The sequence below is a fragment of the Giraffa tippelskirchi genome, chromosome 1, assembly GCF_054371585.1.
Source record: "Giraffa tippelskirchi isolate mGirTip1 chromosome 1, T2T-mGirTip1v1.2.pri, whole genome shotgun sequence".
Taxonomy (NCBI): Eukaryota; Metazoa; Chordata; class Mammalia; order Artiodactyla; family Giraffidae; genus Giraffa; species Giraffa tippelskirchi.
The window spans coordinates 102,153,586-102,172,018 of NC_137275.1; the positions used below are offsets into that span (position 1 = coordinate 102,153,586).

Sequence of the window (18,433 nt, forward strand, 5' to 3'; positions counted from 1 at the left end):
AATGTATCCACTTTTGCAATATCTTTTGAAGCCTTGAGGTCAGAGTGCTTATCTTGCTCAACTTTATATTCCCAGCACTTGAAACAGTGTCTGGCATTATAGAGTACACATAACATCTGTTTATTGAATAAATGAATATATAGCACTGTAAAACTGTGTATGATTTTATTACCTCTAACTTCTAGTTAGTAAAAGACATTAACTTGCAATTGTTTTTGTTCTACATCTACTCACTCCTCCACAAACATACCTAGAAATTACATTCCAAAGCTAGGATTTTTAAGAAGAATTTTTAGATATACTTTAGGATGCATGAGTAACTTGAATGATGGAAGAGAAGAAAAAAAAAAAAACGCAAGCAACTAATAAGGACAATTTCCATCTCAGGCTTCCTATTTATTATTGATTCCCAAGGAAGGGCTTAAGTCATAAAAATCATTAAAGATGTAAAAGTTGAGATACTGATCTCTAGCAAACTGGGGGTTTATCTGAATTATGCAAAAGAAATGATCTGTAGAGTTTTTCACACATCTCTATTGACACCAATAAATATGGTTTCATTTAATTAAAAGCCCTCATTATGGCTTGCATACTGCCTGGGGCTGAATTGTGAAGCCATTAGAATGGGCTCTAATCCAATCTGTACACAGAGACACACAGAAGGAAGATGTTGTGAAGAGACAGAGGGAGAAAACAGCCACCTACAAGCTGAAGAGAGAGGCCTGGAACAGATCTTTCTCTCCCAGTCCTCAGAAGTACCCAACCAGTGTGCACACCTTGATTTTGGACTTCCAGATTCCAGAAGTGTGAGACAATAAATACCTGTTGTTTAAGCCACCCAGTGTGTGATTTGTTACAGTAGTCCATGCAAACTAATACACCTTCTTTACATTATCTAGTTACTAGAAGGGTCTCCAGCTTGCGCCTCTAAGATTGATAAGGACTCAAAGAATACCATCCAACATGGTGAAATTATCAGAACCTAAGGAGGTGAAGTAAGCAGCTAACAAACCAAGTATTGCTCAATATGTGTTCAACCCCATATATGTAATCACTAGATGACATTTTTTAACTGAAAGAAAACACAGTTGGCAAGATAGACACATCCAACTTTGATTCCTCGAATTCTTCTTTGTTGCCCCAGAGTTGCTGGCTCTCTAATCTCTGATCATACCCACTTCATGTAACAGGCATCATAGTGGAATCAATACAGCAAAGTCAAAATTAACAACCTTCTCTATGTGTTGTTTACATTAGCTAAAAATTTTTGTAATAGGCATGTTACAAAATGCAATATATTTAAAACTTTACATTTTTTATTATTATATCTGAAATTTAGGGATTCTTTGCAAGAGGAGCAAGGGGAAAAGTGATTTTCAATGAAAAAATTTAAAGAGATGAAATTCTTCAAGTTTTTGATTTTTACACTTTTTAGTGTAAAATTAAGAAATTAAGAAAATTAAGAAATCATATACACATGGAATTCGATCTCCACATTTCATCCTAGTTGTTTTATGGGCAGTTTTTCACATTCCATAAAAATAAAAATGATAAAGTAGTTTTAAAGCCTAAGTTGCATATTTTGTAAAAATAATATATACAATATTTCTGAACCTAATTTTAGCCATTCATTTTATTAAATCATTGGATTTTCGATGCTTGAAGAGAAACTGAATGACAGAAGCCATTCTATTAATACCACCTCACTAAGTTCTTTTTGTTATAGCAATAATAACATACATGATTTATTTCTAAAATCTTAAAATGCTTGGGAAAACTAAACAGAGTATATAGTACCTTTCATTATATATCTCAAACTCTGATTACAACAGAGTTTTCTTTATTTCAATTTTCCTATAAAACTGATTTAATACATTATTTTTAAGAAATAATACTTTTCCTAAAAGAACGATAAAATCTAGCATAAAAGTAAAAGTTGAACTTTATACTGTAAAATTGAGAGACAATGAAGGTGTGAAAGATATCTCTGTTAAGATTTAATACTCTGAACTTTAGAATTAATGCAGTATTGGTGGAGAGTAGTCTTAGGGCAATCAGGGCAAGTAAGTTTGAGATAGGATGTGGAAAATTCAGTAATTAATAAATTTATTTAAATTTTTAAAAAAGAATGCAGTATTAAAATAAGAAATCTACATATTTACCATCCTACAAATTTCCCCCAACTAACATAGGCATTAACTACACTTGTACTAAATCACCTTTACTGACCTAGAATATTGTTTTTGAGCATTCCATCTACCACACACCTAAAATTAGGAAGTGTCTACTGAACTACTACTAATTTTGAGAAAAGTTTCATTCACAATTAAAGTTAAGGTCAATGAGTTGCCTTCAAATAGTTGAATACTCTTAGTAGTCTAACAGCTCTTATCATAGCGCCAAAGAAGTGAAAAAACTCAATTGTTTTTAAACTGCACCATTACATGATCTCTTTCCCTAAATTTCTCTTTTAATTATGCAGTCCTTTTTGATAAGTGGATAAGTAATGATCTCTTTGGATGAATAAATGGTAATCTGATTCTACTGCAAAAGAATAATTTGGCTCAGATATAATGTTCTTTGGACAAATAAGTAGTTAATATATTACCAAAATTAGTACCAAAGAATTCATAATAATGATCTCATATTTTATTAATAATTATCACCCTCAACTTTTTAAATTTTTTAAAAATATATCTATCAATATAATCCTAGAAAATTAAAAATTTTTAGGAAATTGAAAGGATTAGTTTTCCTAACTGTATGTGTATATTTAACCACACAGGTCTTCAGAGAACTGAGATTGTGGTATTTGGTATACTTCCCAGGTGGCACTAGTAATAAAGAACCCACCTGCCAATGCAGGAGAGAAAAGAGACAGGGCGGGGGGTTGGGGGGTGATCCATCCCTGGGTTGGGAAGATCCCCTGGAGGAGGACATGGCAACCACTCCAGTATTCTTGCTTGGAGAGTCCCATGGACAGAGAAGCCTGTCGGGCTATAGTCCAAAGGGTTGCAAAAAGTCAGACACAACTTAAGTGGCTTAGAACACATGCATAGTATTTATAACACTTCATCACATGGAGTACTGATGGAATATGCCTGAATAGATCACTCCATGATCCAAATACCTGCTATCTGGGGCTAAGAGGTTCCATTTCTAGCAAACAGGCTCTATCTCTCCCAACCACATGCAATCATTCATCACATAATCCTAGGAGGATCATAAATCCTTTATAGGAAGAAAGTAGCAAGGAAGGAGACCAAACAGAAACAATTTAAAATATGACCTATGAGGGACAGGGTAAAATGCTGTATTTCTACCTGGTATCATCAGTGCTAGATTAGTGGAGTACGTCACTATGATCTCACAGGTCAGAGTACAATGAGGAATCAACATACACTTTGACAAATTAAAGTATGTGTGCTTAACTGCATGTTCAGTCATGTCCCACTTTTTGTGACCCTGTGGACTGTAGTCCACCAGGCTCCTCTATCTGTGGACTTTTCCAGGCAAGAATACTGGAGTGGGTTGCCATTTCCTTCTCCAGGGGATCTTCCCAACCCAGGGATCAAGCCCACGTCTCCTGCATTGGCAGGCAGATTCTTTAACCACTGTGCCACCAGAGAATAGTTAATACTGTGGGATTCAACACATCCCATTATTTTATAATATGAAGATTCCAGCTTCAGAGTCTCAAAACAGGAGGATATAAAAGGGGCTGACTCAAGCCTGAGGTGAGACTTAAAGACCACCAATTGTTATTTCAACATTTATGTACCAAAAAATACATGTATAGATACAAACAGAGCTATGGTAGAGTCCTGGCAAGTCTTCTGAATATCTCCCTCTACACTTTTCATTCATATTTATTCTGGCCTCCTCATCAGATGTTAAGTCTGTCAAGGATATATAGTAGTTCCTCTCTGCTCACAAAAGGACCTTTATCTAACAATATTTAAGGTCTTCCTTGTAGCTCAAATGGTAAAGAATCTGCCTGCAATGCAGGAGACCCAGGTTGGACCACTGGGTCGGGAAGATCCCCTGGAAAAGGAAATGGAAACCCACTCCAGTATTCTTGCCTGGGAAATCCCAGAGACAGAGGAGCCTGGCAGGCTACAGTCCATGCCATCAAACAAGTTGGACACGACTGAGTGATTAAGACTACACACGAATATTTTAGACTGTTAGATGAGCTAAGTACCTTTTATCTGACTATAAGTCTGAAGAAATTTGGAATGAGGGGATAATAAGTGATGCTAATGGGTTTTTAGTAACAAGATATCTTAGAAAGATAAGTGGGCTGTTTACTCCAATGAATCCACCTTGGAATCCAGTGAGAAACTTGAAACATCTAGGTTAGGACACAGCAATGGCTGGCTGGCAAGCAATGATTGACAAGGCCTCAGGACTAAAGACAAATGAATCATGGAGGGTGGGAAAGAGACCTATTGTTTTGTTCTGGATTATTTTCAACCCTTTCTCAAATAGTTCATTAGAAGTCTAGGTAAATGAGAGGCAGAATAGGTGACGAAATCAGTTGGGGAATGGACACTGCAGTTTCTTTCTTCCATCTTTCAGATACATGAGAAACGTGGGCTCATAGGTAGAGAAAAACTAGGAGTAAAATTTTGTGACATTGGTGGAAAGACTCAAAAGACTATTTTTATATGAAATCAAATTATTAAAAATTAGAGCATTTGGGGAAATAGACTTTTTGAAAAGCCAGAGATTAGAAGCCTCTCACATTCCGGACCAGTGGCTAGATGTGCAGTGGCTACTGGATTATGAATACTCAAGAGCTGTGGCAGGACCTCACCCAGGGAGAATCTGAATCCATTCCCGCCAGGGTAGCAGGAGATGCCAACATCTTCCCAATGGCTGCAGTCATGACCTCCCCAGGGTCTCCGCGAACACTGAAGGAAACTGGCTTCCTTTCCTGAGCAACTGACACCATCCAACCATATGGGTCCCATGCTCTCTTCAAAGTGGTTTGCAGAGGCTTGTTTGCCATATCTGTGGCAATAAAATAAACATCATGCACAGAACTGCTGTCTCTTGTTTCAAGGAACCACAAAACATAAAACAAGCAACTTCATTAAGCATCATGACTTCAGAGGGTAAGTATTTGTTCTTTCTCCTATCCTGAGAACTCACTTCTAACAGTAGTGTTCACTACATCACATATTTTGATGATCTTAACAATGTTTGATTGACTGAATGGGTAACGAGTGGATAATTAATCCTATTCCCCCAACCATTCTTGTGTTTTGTCTACAATTTAAGCCACCATCCAGAGAGAATGCAGACAGATAAATGTCAAATTCCTGACCGTGGAAATAACACAGTGCACCAGGAAGTGAAAACACTTGCGTCAGCCTCTGAAAGCCTTCTGAGTGCATGTGATTTCATTAGTTCTCTAAGACCCTTTCCTATCCTGTCTTCCAAAATAAACCATGTGAGGAATTTCCTGGAAGTTCAGTGGTTAGGATTCCACACTCACTGCCAAGGGTTGCAGGTTCAATTCCTGGTAGTGGAACTAAGATATTGAAAGCTACATGGCACAGTCAAAGAAAACAAATAAACAAAAAATAAAAACAAAATGTATGTATTGGTTCAATGATTTCTCAAGCATCATTCCCATCCATGATGAAACGTGGATTTTAACCCATCAAAATCAGAGTAATAACAGTGTTTCTACCTTTTTATAAGGTTACATAATCTGATTTTTTAAACTTTCATGAATTATATTTGTGTTTCAATTGACTTTATTTGTAACACTGCCTTACTGAAAAACCCGAAGTATATTATAATATATATATATACACACTGTAGAAATAGGAAAGATCCACAAAGTCAAAAATTAGCAAATAAGTCAATCTCTACCTTCGTTCATCTTCTCCCCAGTTTAGTTCTTTTGTTCTGTAAAATCCAAACAAGCCTCCAGAAATCCCTGGGCTAAAAGATATCTGAAGTGTCTTTCAATTGGTCTATATAAATAATTAAACTCTAACTCATAAATTTTATGTTAGTCACTTCCATCCCAATTTATTATTTCTGTACTAAGAGTATGAAGAGATCTTTCTCTCTGAAAAATGAATTTTCCTAATCTTTTCCTATGCACTTATTTATTAAATTTATTTAACATGATAAACATTTCAATTAATTAAAACAATGCAACTTTCAATGTCATTCTAAGACTTTTATTTTGCTGACTTATCGATTCTTAGCTAAAAAAGTAATTATCCTAAATTCCATACTGCTATCACGCTCAACTTACACCAGGTTTCCACAAAACGCAGCAATCTGATTACATCCATTCATATCGACTATGTAAGAGACAGCAAGAGGTCATTTTACTTTGGGATTTCGTTTGTATGAAGAAACCCAGAGTTCACCGTCTTTTTCATTCCAAAAGTGCATTCTCTTTCATAAATTCCTCTGTAAACTAAAATGTAAATGTAGCAGGTGCCTATTCTACCTTCTAACGTAATCATTTAGAATTTTAACAAATATTGAGAACACTTTCAGAACCATTAAGTTCTGATACTCTGTATATGCAAGAAAAACTGAATGTATCTGTGAAACAATAAAATAAAATAAAAAATGGAGAAAAAATCAGCATTTATTCAATTGTTTTACTAATAAGGAAAAATATGAGAACAGTAAACAATAATATTTTTGAATTTTTCTAAACTTGTGAAAATGGGATACAGTTCTCAGACTAACAGAGATTTACTCGGATGAAACGGCATTTTAAAGTAATTCTTATTAATTAAATATCAATATTTATTTGGCTAGCATGTCATAGCCCTTGACGTCATAATTATAATTAACTGCACTGCCCATGAAAATTCAAAATATTTGTCAATCGCATACATCTATACCTTTGTGATGTCATTATTTACAACAGGAAAATTTAAACTAATTGATATATTAAGTAAATTATAGTATGAACATCATCAGTTATGTTATTAAAATTATGACTACAGTAATATAAAGTAAAAAAGTGAATAGTAAAATTATATATCTACTACTAGAGCTGCTACAAAGTTATACACAAGTTTTAATAATGGAAAAATTAGGAGTAGTTTTTTATTTTCTCTTTTTTCCAAATCTCTAAAATTTTATATTACTTTTACAACTTTAAAAATATATGTTTAAACATAGCTTGAATGAAAGCATATTTTAAGTTTTAATAAATATTTGCAATTAATTCTATCTCAAGCTGAAATAATATAATTTTGCTTATTTCTTTTAAACATGAGACAATTACTTCAAGTATGACATAGCAATATGGAAAATAAGAAAGAATGGGCATTCATGGGCTTCATTCAGATATTAGCTCAAAGGCATCATTTGCAATTACTTCAAGCAACTTAGGTCTTTACTCTGGAATGCATTATGTGTGTGACATGAAATATATTGCTCAAAGTGTGATATTCAGTTTTTAAGAGAATGAGGTCAAGGGTGAGTTCAAAAGGTCATCTCATGACAAGAAAGCTGTTTTTCTCAAATAAAAGTGATAATTATCATCACATTATGAGAAAGGAAATAATGTAATACTAAAGAATTTGACATTGGACTTCTCTGAAATTTTAAATACAGTGATGTTATTACTAACAACATCCAATAGTAGCAATGCATCAGAATAAAACTGATCATTCACAGCATACAGTCTTACTTAAATAGACAAAACGGGACTTAGAAGTCATCCATGGCTCCAACCAGTTATTCAAGAAGAGGGGTCGTGGCAGGAAAGGCAAATGAGATAAATAGCAAGATATGGTTATTTATCATCAAAGAAATGTTATTGTTTTTTAATTGCTGAACTTCCATATATAGATAGGTAGATAAGAGGGGTAGGAAGGTAGGTAGAATAGACAAGTAGATAATAATTGAGAATATATACTGTTAGTATTATAGACATTACAAGTAAGGGTAACAAAATAAGACTTTTAAAAATATAGCTTGGCATTTAGCTATCTCATATCAATAGATCTTACTTAAATCCCAGCTGTCGGCAAACCACATAGGTATTAAGATCAGTCCAGCCATCATTACAGACAGTCCCCCACTGTCCCCTGTAATACACTTCCAGGCGACCCTCATGGCTGCCTTTACCACCTGCAAGTCTGATGACGCCATCTGCGACAAGAAGAAGACACGGAGACTGAGCAAATAATGATCAGAAAAAGGCAGAGCAACATTGTAATTTCATGAGAAATATCATCCTACCCAGATCTCTCTCTAGGCCTGTTTTTAAACTCCTATTAGAATTGTCCTTGGTAGCTCGGACAGTAAAGAGCCTGTCTGCAATGCTGGAGACCTGGGTTCAATCCCTGGATCGGGAAGATACCCTGGAGAAGAAAATGGCACCCCACTCCAGGATTCTTCCCATGAACCGAAGAGCCTGGAGGACTACGGTCCATGGGGTTGCAAAGAGTCATTCACAGCTGAAGCAACTAAGCACACAAGCATAGAACTGTGCTCAGTGATCTGAGATCATTAACGGGATTGTTCTTGAACAAAGTCATAACACATATCTGTCCTAACAAACTACTTCCCTTTTATTTCTACTCTTGTGTCTAACTAGAAAAATATACTCTGATATAATTCCAAAGTAACTATTTAGATTTCTTCAGATTAAATAATACTTGGGAAATTTCTTATGGTTTTAGTCTCCTTAAAAGTATGAGCAATATTTGTCACTTTAATTTAAAAAGTATAAAAACACAGTAACTTGGAAATAGCTGAAAAATTTAACTGTGAATGAAAAAATACTGAAATATGAAGACAGAAAAAGCTACTCTGGTTAAAGAGTGATCTATCATGTCAAAATATTTATTACTATTCCTTAGGCATTCATAAAGGATTTCCTGGTGGCTCAGATGGTAAAGAATCCACCAGCAATGCAGGAGACCCAGGTTCAATTCCTGAGTTGGGAAGATCCCCTGGAGAAGGGAATAAAAACTAGGGTGCATGTTTTGCCTGTGTTCTTTTATCGATAATACAAATCTAAATTTCAGTCTTCTGAAATTAAATGAATACTTAATTCCCAGAAAATCCTGTAAAAAGCTTCTAAGCAGATACACAATATAATAAATTCATTCCCCAAAAAGTATAAGAGGCCATTTCCATCCAAAATAATCCAAACACTGTCCCTCTTCCCAAATGAAATATATAAATAATCTTGGGAGAAAGTCATACTTTTCATGAATCTCTGGGATCATTCAAAGTAAATTAAGGTCTCCTAGCAACAGAATCATTATTAATGTAAAATTTCACTGTTTGCAAAGCATTGTTACACCTGTTACCTCATTTGACCATCCCAGCAACAGTACAAGACTATCCTCATTTGAAAGAAGAGGAAATGGAGGCTCAAGAAGATGAAGTGCTCTGGCTTACAATCTGGTATAAATTTTCTATTTGTTTTGTGTATAAATGGGTTATTCTAATAAAACAACAGTGTATACAGAGCTATGTAAATAAAAAAGTAGACCTTCAGCATTTCACAGTCTGTCAGAAGTATTTCATTTGACTTTTTTAAAGAAATATTAAAGCCTTAATTTTTTTCTTCAAGCTCTTTTTGCTATAGAAACAACAGATTTGTGTTGACCCAACTTCTCTTGCCCATCCATTTCTCTCTTCTTCCCCTCAAACATTTAAGTACATACACATACACTCATTTGCACTCAGACATGTCCTTCTTGCAACACAAGACATAGCTTGACAAGCATGCTGTGATTTGGAACAGTCTGAATATTCAGCACAGCAAAGGTTAACCTGGTTCTTTAATAGTGTGCTTTAATCAAAAATCCCATCAAAATAGTTTTACCAGCTATAAACACATTCTGAGAGTCAAGACAGGCTAATAAATGAATGGACTAAATATATAATTATAAAATCTAACATCCTAAATGTAGCATTGTACACTGATTCTGACTACTAGGTACTATATATTGCAACAAGATCATATATTCTTAATTACTTTATAGGATTGTGTAGCTTTCAACTGAAAAATTCAGAAATATCTATAAATAAAGAGATAGCATTATAATATACAGTGTATATTCTTTTTATGTCTTATTTGGGGGATTTATTTGTAAGTTCATTTAGTAATATCAGCTAAATTGAGAAGGGAAGTTAAGCCCAAATACGGGCGAAGGCAAGAGTGGCTAGGTTGACAGGGTGAAGTTCCTACCTGTTAGAGGGGTACAGGACACTCCAGCATCTTCTTCATGGTCACAGTTATGCTCTCCCCAGGAACTCTTTGGACACTGCTCAATAGAAAGCTCATTCCCAGTGCAGCGTACTTCATCCAACATTACTGGGCCAGACCCTTCCCCAAAATACGCCTGTTTCCACGCTTTGGCAATGCCACTGAACAAACATAAGAACATAAGTCAGATTGAAGGTTAGTCTGACCTGTTTCTTCTTTTGCCTCTGGCAAAGGTAAACTTATGATTAATTTATAATTTTCCGTATCAATTCACTCCACTGTATCTGTCTTGGTCCATAAAGTACCAAACTAAGAATGAAAGAGCTCCAAGCTAGAGTCTGGGGCCCTGATGACTGTGGAACCACCGTACCAACCTTGAATTAACTATCTCCGGTCTCCAGAGAGAGAAATAGACTCTTGTCTTTGTTGTTGTTGTTCAGCCACGTGGTCACGTCTGACCCTTTGCAACCCCATGGACTGCAGCACACCAGGCCTCCTTGTCCCTCACCATCTCCCAAAGTGTGCCCAAGTTCATGTCCATTGCATCAATGATGCTGGACAGCCATCTCATCCTCTGATGACCTCTTCTCCTTCTGCCCTCAATCTTTACCAGCATCAGGGATTTTTCCAGTGAGTCAGCTGTTCACATCAGATGACCAAAAGACTGGAGTTTCAGCTGCAGCATCAGTCCTACCAACAAATATTCAGTGTCGATTTCCCTTAAGATTGACTGGTTTGATCTCCTTGCTGTCCAAGTGACTTTTAGGAGTCTTCTCCAGCACCACAGTTTGAAGGCATCAATTCTTCGGTGCTCCGCCTTCTTTACAGTCCAGTTCTCACAACCGGACATGACCACTGGCAAGACCATATCCTTGACGATACAGACCTTTGTCGGCAGAGTAATGTCTCTGCTTTTTAACACATGGTCTAGGTTTGTCACAGCTTCCCTGCCAAGAAGCAAATATCTACTGATTTCATGGCTGCAGTCACCGTCCACAGTGATTTTGGAGCCCAAGAAGAAGAAATCTGCCACTGCTTCCACCTTTTCCCCCTCTATTTGCCATGAAGGAATGGGGCTGGATGCCATCATCTTAGCTTTTTTAATATTTAGTTTTAAGCCAGCTCTTTCACTCTCCTCCTTTGCCCTCATCAAGAGGCTCTTTAGTTCCTCTTTGCTTTCTGCCATTAGAGTGGTATTATCAGCATATCTGAGGTTGTTGATGTTTCTCCTGACTGTTTTGATTCCAGCTTGTAACTCATCCAGCCTGGCATTTCTCATGTCTTGTTTAAGCCATGGTTATTTTCAGTTCTCTGTTACTCATGGTCAAACATCTCTTCACTCAAATTTATTTGACTAAATTTACTTCTCTCACAATTCAAAGTGACACCATATTCTCTAGAACCCCAGATTTCAATGAAGAAGATCATGATTGCCTGTCAAAATGATAAATGACTTCAGAAATTGTATCTTCAGCCTTTTTCAGCCATTTAATTCTTAGACTAGAGAATTTATATTTTTAGTTTGCTTTTCAACGATACTGCATCTATTCCCCATTATTTAAGTTGCCTTTTTCTCCTTACATTATAACTATCTTGAGAATTTAAAACCAAAACAGGAATGCAATTTTGATACATGTAATTCAAATTTTACTATCCAGAAATAAGGTTTTATCAGAACAAAGCCACACTCATTCCCAAATTATTGTCTGTGGCTGCTTTTGCACTACACAAAAGCTCAGTGGAGTAATTGGAAAGTCTAAAATATTCACTATCTGTCCCTTTATGGAAAATGTTTGCTGACCCTTGCTCTAGAGGAAAGAGATTAATGAAAGCAAATATGGAAACTGATTTAGAGAACACTGAAAGCTGGAGAGTAGAAGCAGAAGAGACAGGATGACTAATGCAGGCCATGGGGAAGCCAGATAGGAGCAGAGTTTTAGAGAAAGGCAGATTGACCGTCTCTTGGGTCTCTGCCCTGTGACAATTGCTAGAAAAGAAAAAGACCTGTCAAAGAAAATTTCAGTGAGTATAATTCCTTGAGGCAAGACTAGGTGCTAAAATAAAACCAGGGACCAATATGAGAGAAAATAAAATTTGATCCCAAACTCAGAAACAAAAAATAAACTCCAGATGGTTTAAAAATTTAAATAGAAAGAAGGAAAGAAAGGAAGGAAGGAGGGAAAGAGGAAGACAAGATGACTAAAAAGTTAATACAATGCAATGAAATAATAATAACATAGTTCTTATAACCTTGGTAATAAGGGAATTTCCTGAGCAAGATAAAAAACCAAGAAATCAGAAAACAAAGACTAAAAAAAGTTAAACTTATAAATTTGAACTATGTAATAAATAAACCAAACACATAAATTTGAACTATTGTATGGCAAAATACACCACAATCAGATCAAAAGGCAAAGAAGGTGAAAGATATATTTGTAAAATATAACAGCAATCAAATAAAAAAAATTCCTAGAAGTAAATAATCATAATTTATTATTATCATAATAAAAGAAAAAACGACCAACATCAAAAATAGGGTAATGGAGACAAACAAGCTATTTACAGAAGAAGAAATACCCATGGCCACTGAGCATATTGTAAGATGCTCAACTTACAGTGATCAAATTAAAACAGTTAGAATGCATTTTTACATATCCTTAAAATCCTTTGCACTAAAAATCTAGGCTAAAAGATTAAAAACTAAAGGCTTTCTATTCCCAAGAAAAAAATAACAAACCTAAAATACTCATTACTTGGGAGTGACTTGAGACAGGCTGGACAGAGTAACTGAAATACACTGCATTTCAAATATGTCAAAGATGTGGTAAAGGTTCTAGGAAAAAGCAAAAGCCCTGATTAACAGCTTCTAAACTGTGTTCCTTCCTTAAGGGAGGACACTAGATGGGGGATCAGAAGCCCCGGATAGTGACTCTGGGGAAAATCAACTATGTTATAATGCAGCCTTAAAACATCATTTGGGTGTTTTATTTTCTTCCTTATGCATCTCCATATTTTCCATTGTTTACAACCATTATTTTAATGATCACAAAAATGTTTAATTAAAATAAACTAATCAGAAAAATTAATGCAATAAATTCAAGAACCAAACAAAACAAAAAAACACTAAGAAATCATGATGTAAAACAAACTAGGTTTCCCAGCTAATTTTGGAGTTCATTAAAAATTAAGATGATATTTATAAATTCACACAGTCCTTCAGCCTATTTCCTGGTGTCCTGGACTGTATTAGCTTTCAGGGGAATACCAAAGAAATGGATGACTCTGCCGTTTAAGACATTGTCTAATACCAGGGAAAGCAACATGAGACTCATGGTTTGTTAAAGGCTAATAAGTACTATGTAAATTTGATAAAGTTGTGTGTTCTCTTCCCTTCCATTATGAAAAGTATGTCCACATCAGCCCTGGCAGTTCATTTGTAGTAACAGTCCCAGTTTTACTACTTTCTCACCATCTGACCACAGAATAAATTTGTGGAATAGGGGTTTTCTGATATAATGCATCGATTTATTAGGTTATTTTATGCAAAGCTGTTTGACCTACATAGCAGCAATCCCCAATAAACACCGAACTGATCCTATGTCTGATCCGTATCCAAAACATTCCTAAACCTATTTAGCTAATCTGATTGTATTCATATAAAATTTGTCTGTTTTTCATAGAAAAAGAGCAAATAAAAAATACCACCTGACTAACTCAATCCCTGGATTTAGCTACTACTTTGAATAGACACAGAATGGAGTTAGGCAATTCTATTGTGTAAAAAGAATTACTTGCTAGGTTATAAAAGATTGGTTCTTTGACAGCAAATATCATTTTGTGACACATAACATTTGGATGAAAAACTCATTTTTACTGGTCAATAGTCCATATTTCTTTCTGGAAAACAATCCCCTCTATCTCCAATAATGATATTTTGAAGTATACTGAATGATTACTGTATCCCAGACACTGGTCTAACAGCTTCAAATGTATTAACTTTTTCAATCCTCCCTACAACCCCATGATGTTATTACCCGCTGTTTACAGATGAGGAAACTGAGTCGCAGAAGTTAAACAATTTGCCCAGCATTAGATAGTAAAATTTGTCTGGCTTTAGAGCAGACTCTGAAACACTTTACTTTCTTTCAGTCTCTTGGGGCATTTTCAGTGATGTGTCTGTGGCACATTAATATATAGTCTGTCTAAAACATGCTCATCATCAATTTCCTCCTACAATAAACTTTTCTCCCTTGACTTCCCTATTTCTTTCAGCTTGTATTCATATTTATTCTTATTAATACCTGCCTATTTTGCAAACAGTGTAACATGAAATGAAAAATCCTACCTTGGGAGCCACAAATCTCAAGATTCCAGTCTTCATTCACAGTATAATTTGGGGACTTTGAGTAATCTCAGAGAGCCTAACTTTCTCATCTGTTAAATAAGGCCTCCTTTCTGCTCAATAATTGGACATACTAATAATGTTTATAAAGTATTTTAAAAATTAATAAACAATAAAATAAGAGAACAAATAAATATTTAAAAAGAGCATGAGAAGAATTTTTATTTTGACCACGGAATAATATGGTTCTTTAAGATAATTTTATAGCCAAAAAAAAAACCTAAGAAGAAAAAAGTGCTCAAAAATTTAAAATTCTTATGTAAATTATGGCATATCCACAAAATAAAATATGATGTCACAGTTCCATGAGCAGCTATGCTTTTAAGAGTTCTGAAAGACATAGGAAATGCTTTAATGTTAAGTGCACAAAAGGAACTCCAATTAAAATGTCTCTACCTGAAACTTCACTGCATATGTATGCATTCTCAAGTTCAATTTTCTAACACTTGGCTTCTTCCTTTCCTAATCCTCATGTTTCTCTGAGTTCTGGATTAATCAAATTTAAATATCTTAAGTACAGTTATTCCTTTTGTGTTTTAGGAAGCTTGCCAGGTACCAAAATCTACAGCCACCATTAAAAGATGAGGGTCAACAAAGACAGCATCTCACAAAGAAATTGTAACCAGCACTCCAGGGAGGCATGGTATAGTTTCCCTTTGGGAATTCAACAAAGCAAGTACCACTGAGATGAAACATGCAACATTAAAAATTATTGCATCTGAAAGTACTGTGCCTTTAAGTGAGCAAAACAAATTCTAGGGGAAGAGCACTTGCAGAATACTGCTGTACTGCAAGGTTATGAGAGAAGTAGAAAATCAAAGTAAAGAAAAACAAAGCAAAAGAACAGCATCAGCTCAGATCCTAGGGTACTTAATAATAAAAAAAAAATCTCCACCAAGCTAGATTGTTGGTTATTACACAGGCTTGTGGAAGATCTTTGCTGTCTTGAATATTTGAAGATATTTTTCCTTTTCATCACTTCTCCAAACACAAATCTCCTCATACAAAAGATGGCAGTGAGCAAATGCTTGAGAAAGATGTAAACACTTTACTCAACCCATACATATGTTCAACATTAATACAGTCTTCCTTGTGATTCTATCTCTACATTCTTTCCATGCAGTAGACTATTGTTTGTCAACACAGTCTTTGTTTGAGAACTGTTTATGTAAGTGAAAAAAAAAAAATCTTGGCTCTCAAGAAAGAACTCTACATTACAACATGAATTTTTAGACTCACTTTTAAAACTATGAAAGTGAAAGTGTTAGTTGCTCAGTGGTATTCAACTCTTTGAGACCCCACAGACTATAGCCCGCCAGGCTCCACTGTCTATGGAATTCTCCAGGCAAAAATACTGGAGTGGGTTATCATTTCCTCCTCCAGGGGATCTTCCCAACCCAGGGATCGAACCCAGGTCTCTTGAGTATCCTGCATTAGCAAGTGGGTTCTTTACCAGTAGCGCCACCTGGGAAGCAAATACTTGAGTGATGTTTATCTAATCAAACTTTTGGATCTAGCCTCCCATTTCAGAAGTTACAAGAACCAGAATGAGACAAATTCAGAAGGGAGGATATTCTACAAACCAACTGGTGTGGTCTTTGGTCTCTGCAACAAGTCAGTGTTAGGAAAAACAAGAAACTGTTCTGGATTAAAAGACTTTGGGGGTATAACGTCCAGATGCACCACAAGGCCCTGGGCTAAATTCTGCTACAGAGAAACCATCTGTCAAGGACATGGTGGGAACACCTATGGAAATCTGAATATTACAGGATTTTAAACAATGTAAGAATGATTACCACTGACATTAGTTGTGATGATAATTTGGCTATGTAGGACAATGTTCTTATTTTTAAAAGGTGAAGTATACACTGAAGTATTTAGAGGTAAAATGTTGAAACACCTTTATTTTGTTTTAAAATACTTTAATATTAACCTACAGTTTTGAAAAAGTGGGAGGGGAGGGGTCAGTTGCAAAAACAATTGCAAAAAAATTACGGTTCAAGGTTCAAAAATCATGCTCCAGTGTCAAAGACTATGCTTAACTGGACAAAGTGAAACAAGAACTGAGAAGACTTAATTTTGAGAGGTCTCCACATCAACCCACCCCTACCTGCCACAACATGCTAAATAATTTTTTTCCAATTTAAAGTAAAATATCAACTTCAGAAGATCTGCCAGTATAATTTCAGAGAAACTTTTAGGCCTGCTATACCAATGTTCAAAATCACTAAAGACAAGGATCAGAGGATACAAAATTATACCATACTATTCCAAAGTAACCATAACTAAAGCATCATATAATATTGGTTTTCTGTCTTTATTCCACAAGCTTCATTGCCATATCCTGCATAGGAATTATTTCCTTTGAACATTAATAAACATTCTTTGTTCTAAGCACATACCTAACAAATAAGGAGCAAAGGGCAAAAGTTTCGACGATATTTGGGGGAAAGAAGTTGAACTTCAGTTAAAGCCTCACAACTAGTTTCATCATATGACTTTGGTAAGTTACTGCAGTTGACCGTGCTAGTTACTGCCTGGGAGTCCTATAAAGGCTCCTGATAAAAAGTGGTAAAAGGCTTAAGGTTCTTAAGAATACAAAATCAGTTGAATTCAGATACAAACAGGTTAGATCTATAGGTACATAGACATTCTCTTCAAGGAGACTACCGCCAAATACAATGATCAAAAAGGTGGCTTTTTCTACTTGTTCAAAGAAATGTGCAATTTAAACACACCTATCTTTGGGTATGGAAGTAATAAACTTAGAAATGTAAGCAAAACAAAAGAAGAAGAACCAACCTCAGACCCAGCTGCCTGCAGACCACTTCTGCATCTGCATCATCCCACTGGTCGTCACAGACTGTCCCCCACTGACCGGCATGGTAGACCTCCACTCGGCCCTCACGCACACTGCTCCCCCCAACAAGGCGCAGGATGGGGAACGCAGGGCCTGCAATATGAAATTAACAACAAATTAAACCTACACATTCATACTGAGCTATAGAAGATCAGGTATATTCTATTTCTTTGCCATTCTCAATCATAAAGTTATATTTAATAAGCCACTTCAGCAATATGGACATACCCACGCATGTCTAATATATTTTATGATAATCTCAACTGATTAAAATCCTCCAACTTGAATTACATTCATACAAATAGCTGTCAAGAGGAAGCAGTCTAAATTCACTTTTTCCCGAGGACCTCAGAAACCAGAAAAGACACACTCAAAACTGCAGTTATTGGAAATCCATTTGATTTTTATGGTATTGTGGGGGATAGCATTGATTTTTTATTTACAGTAACTTGAGAATTACCAACATGTAATTATTAAGAATGGCACTTATATCTATGACATACTTGCTTTCAGCATAGAAATATTTTTACATTTGTAGAGATCAAGTCAAAGTTAACATTATCACATTATAAGAAGCTGGTGGACATCACAGCCAGTACCTTCAAAAAACAATATTGAAGATTCATTTGTGTATGAATCAGTTCATCATTTGTGTATGAATCAATTCATTCTCTGTGAAGAATACCAGAGGCTTCCCCATGCAAATTCCTTATTATAGTCTACAATGCCCTTATCTAGTTTCATCAGTTTTTTAATTTTTCTCTCTTTTTCTTAGTCTAGAATTGAGGACACAGGGAACGCCTTTCCCTTTCACTCAAGTACTTCAGATACCCAGCTATGTAGAAGGCATGTAATAAATATTTGTTGACTGACTGGATTGGCAAACGATGACTAAAAGCCTAGAAAGAATATCCCAAACAACGAAAAATAACTATTGATATCCACTCCT

The 18,433-nt window shown here is 35.5% G+C and overlaps 1 protein-coding gene across 6 annotated transcripts in view; it reads right to left on the minus strand.

Annotated features, from left to right (window-relative positions):
• PRSS12 (serine protease 12) overlaps positions 1 to 18,433 on the minus strand; it is a 99,084-nt gene that overhangs the window by 53,706 nt on the left and 26,945 nt on the right. For all 6 annotated transcript variants that reach the window (XM_081485883.1, XM_081485913.1, XM_081485903.1 and 3 more), the window contains 4 exons: positions 17,427 to 17,577; positions 10,205 to 10,383; positions 8,007 to 8,148; positions 4,820 to 5,016 (listed from right to left, as the gene is read on the minus strand). In XM_081485883.1, coding sequence (XP_081342009.1) covers positions 4,820 to 5,016; positions 8,007 to 8,148; positions 10,205 to 10,383; positions 17,427 to 17,577 — 669 coding nt within the window. The remainder of the gene's footprint in view (positions 1 to 4,819; positions 5,017 to 8,006; positions 8,149 to 10,204; positions 10,384 to 17,426; positions 17,578 to 18,433) is intronic.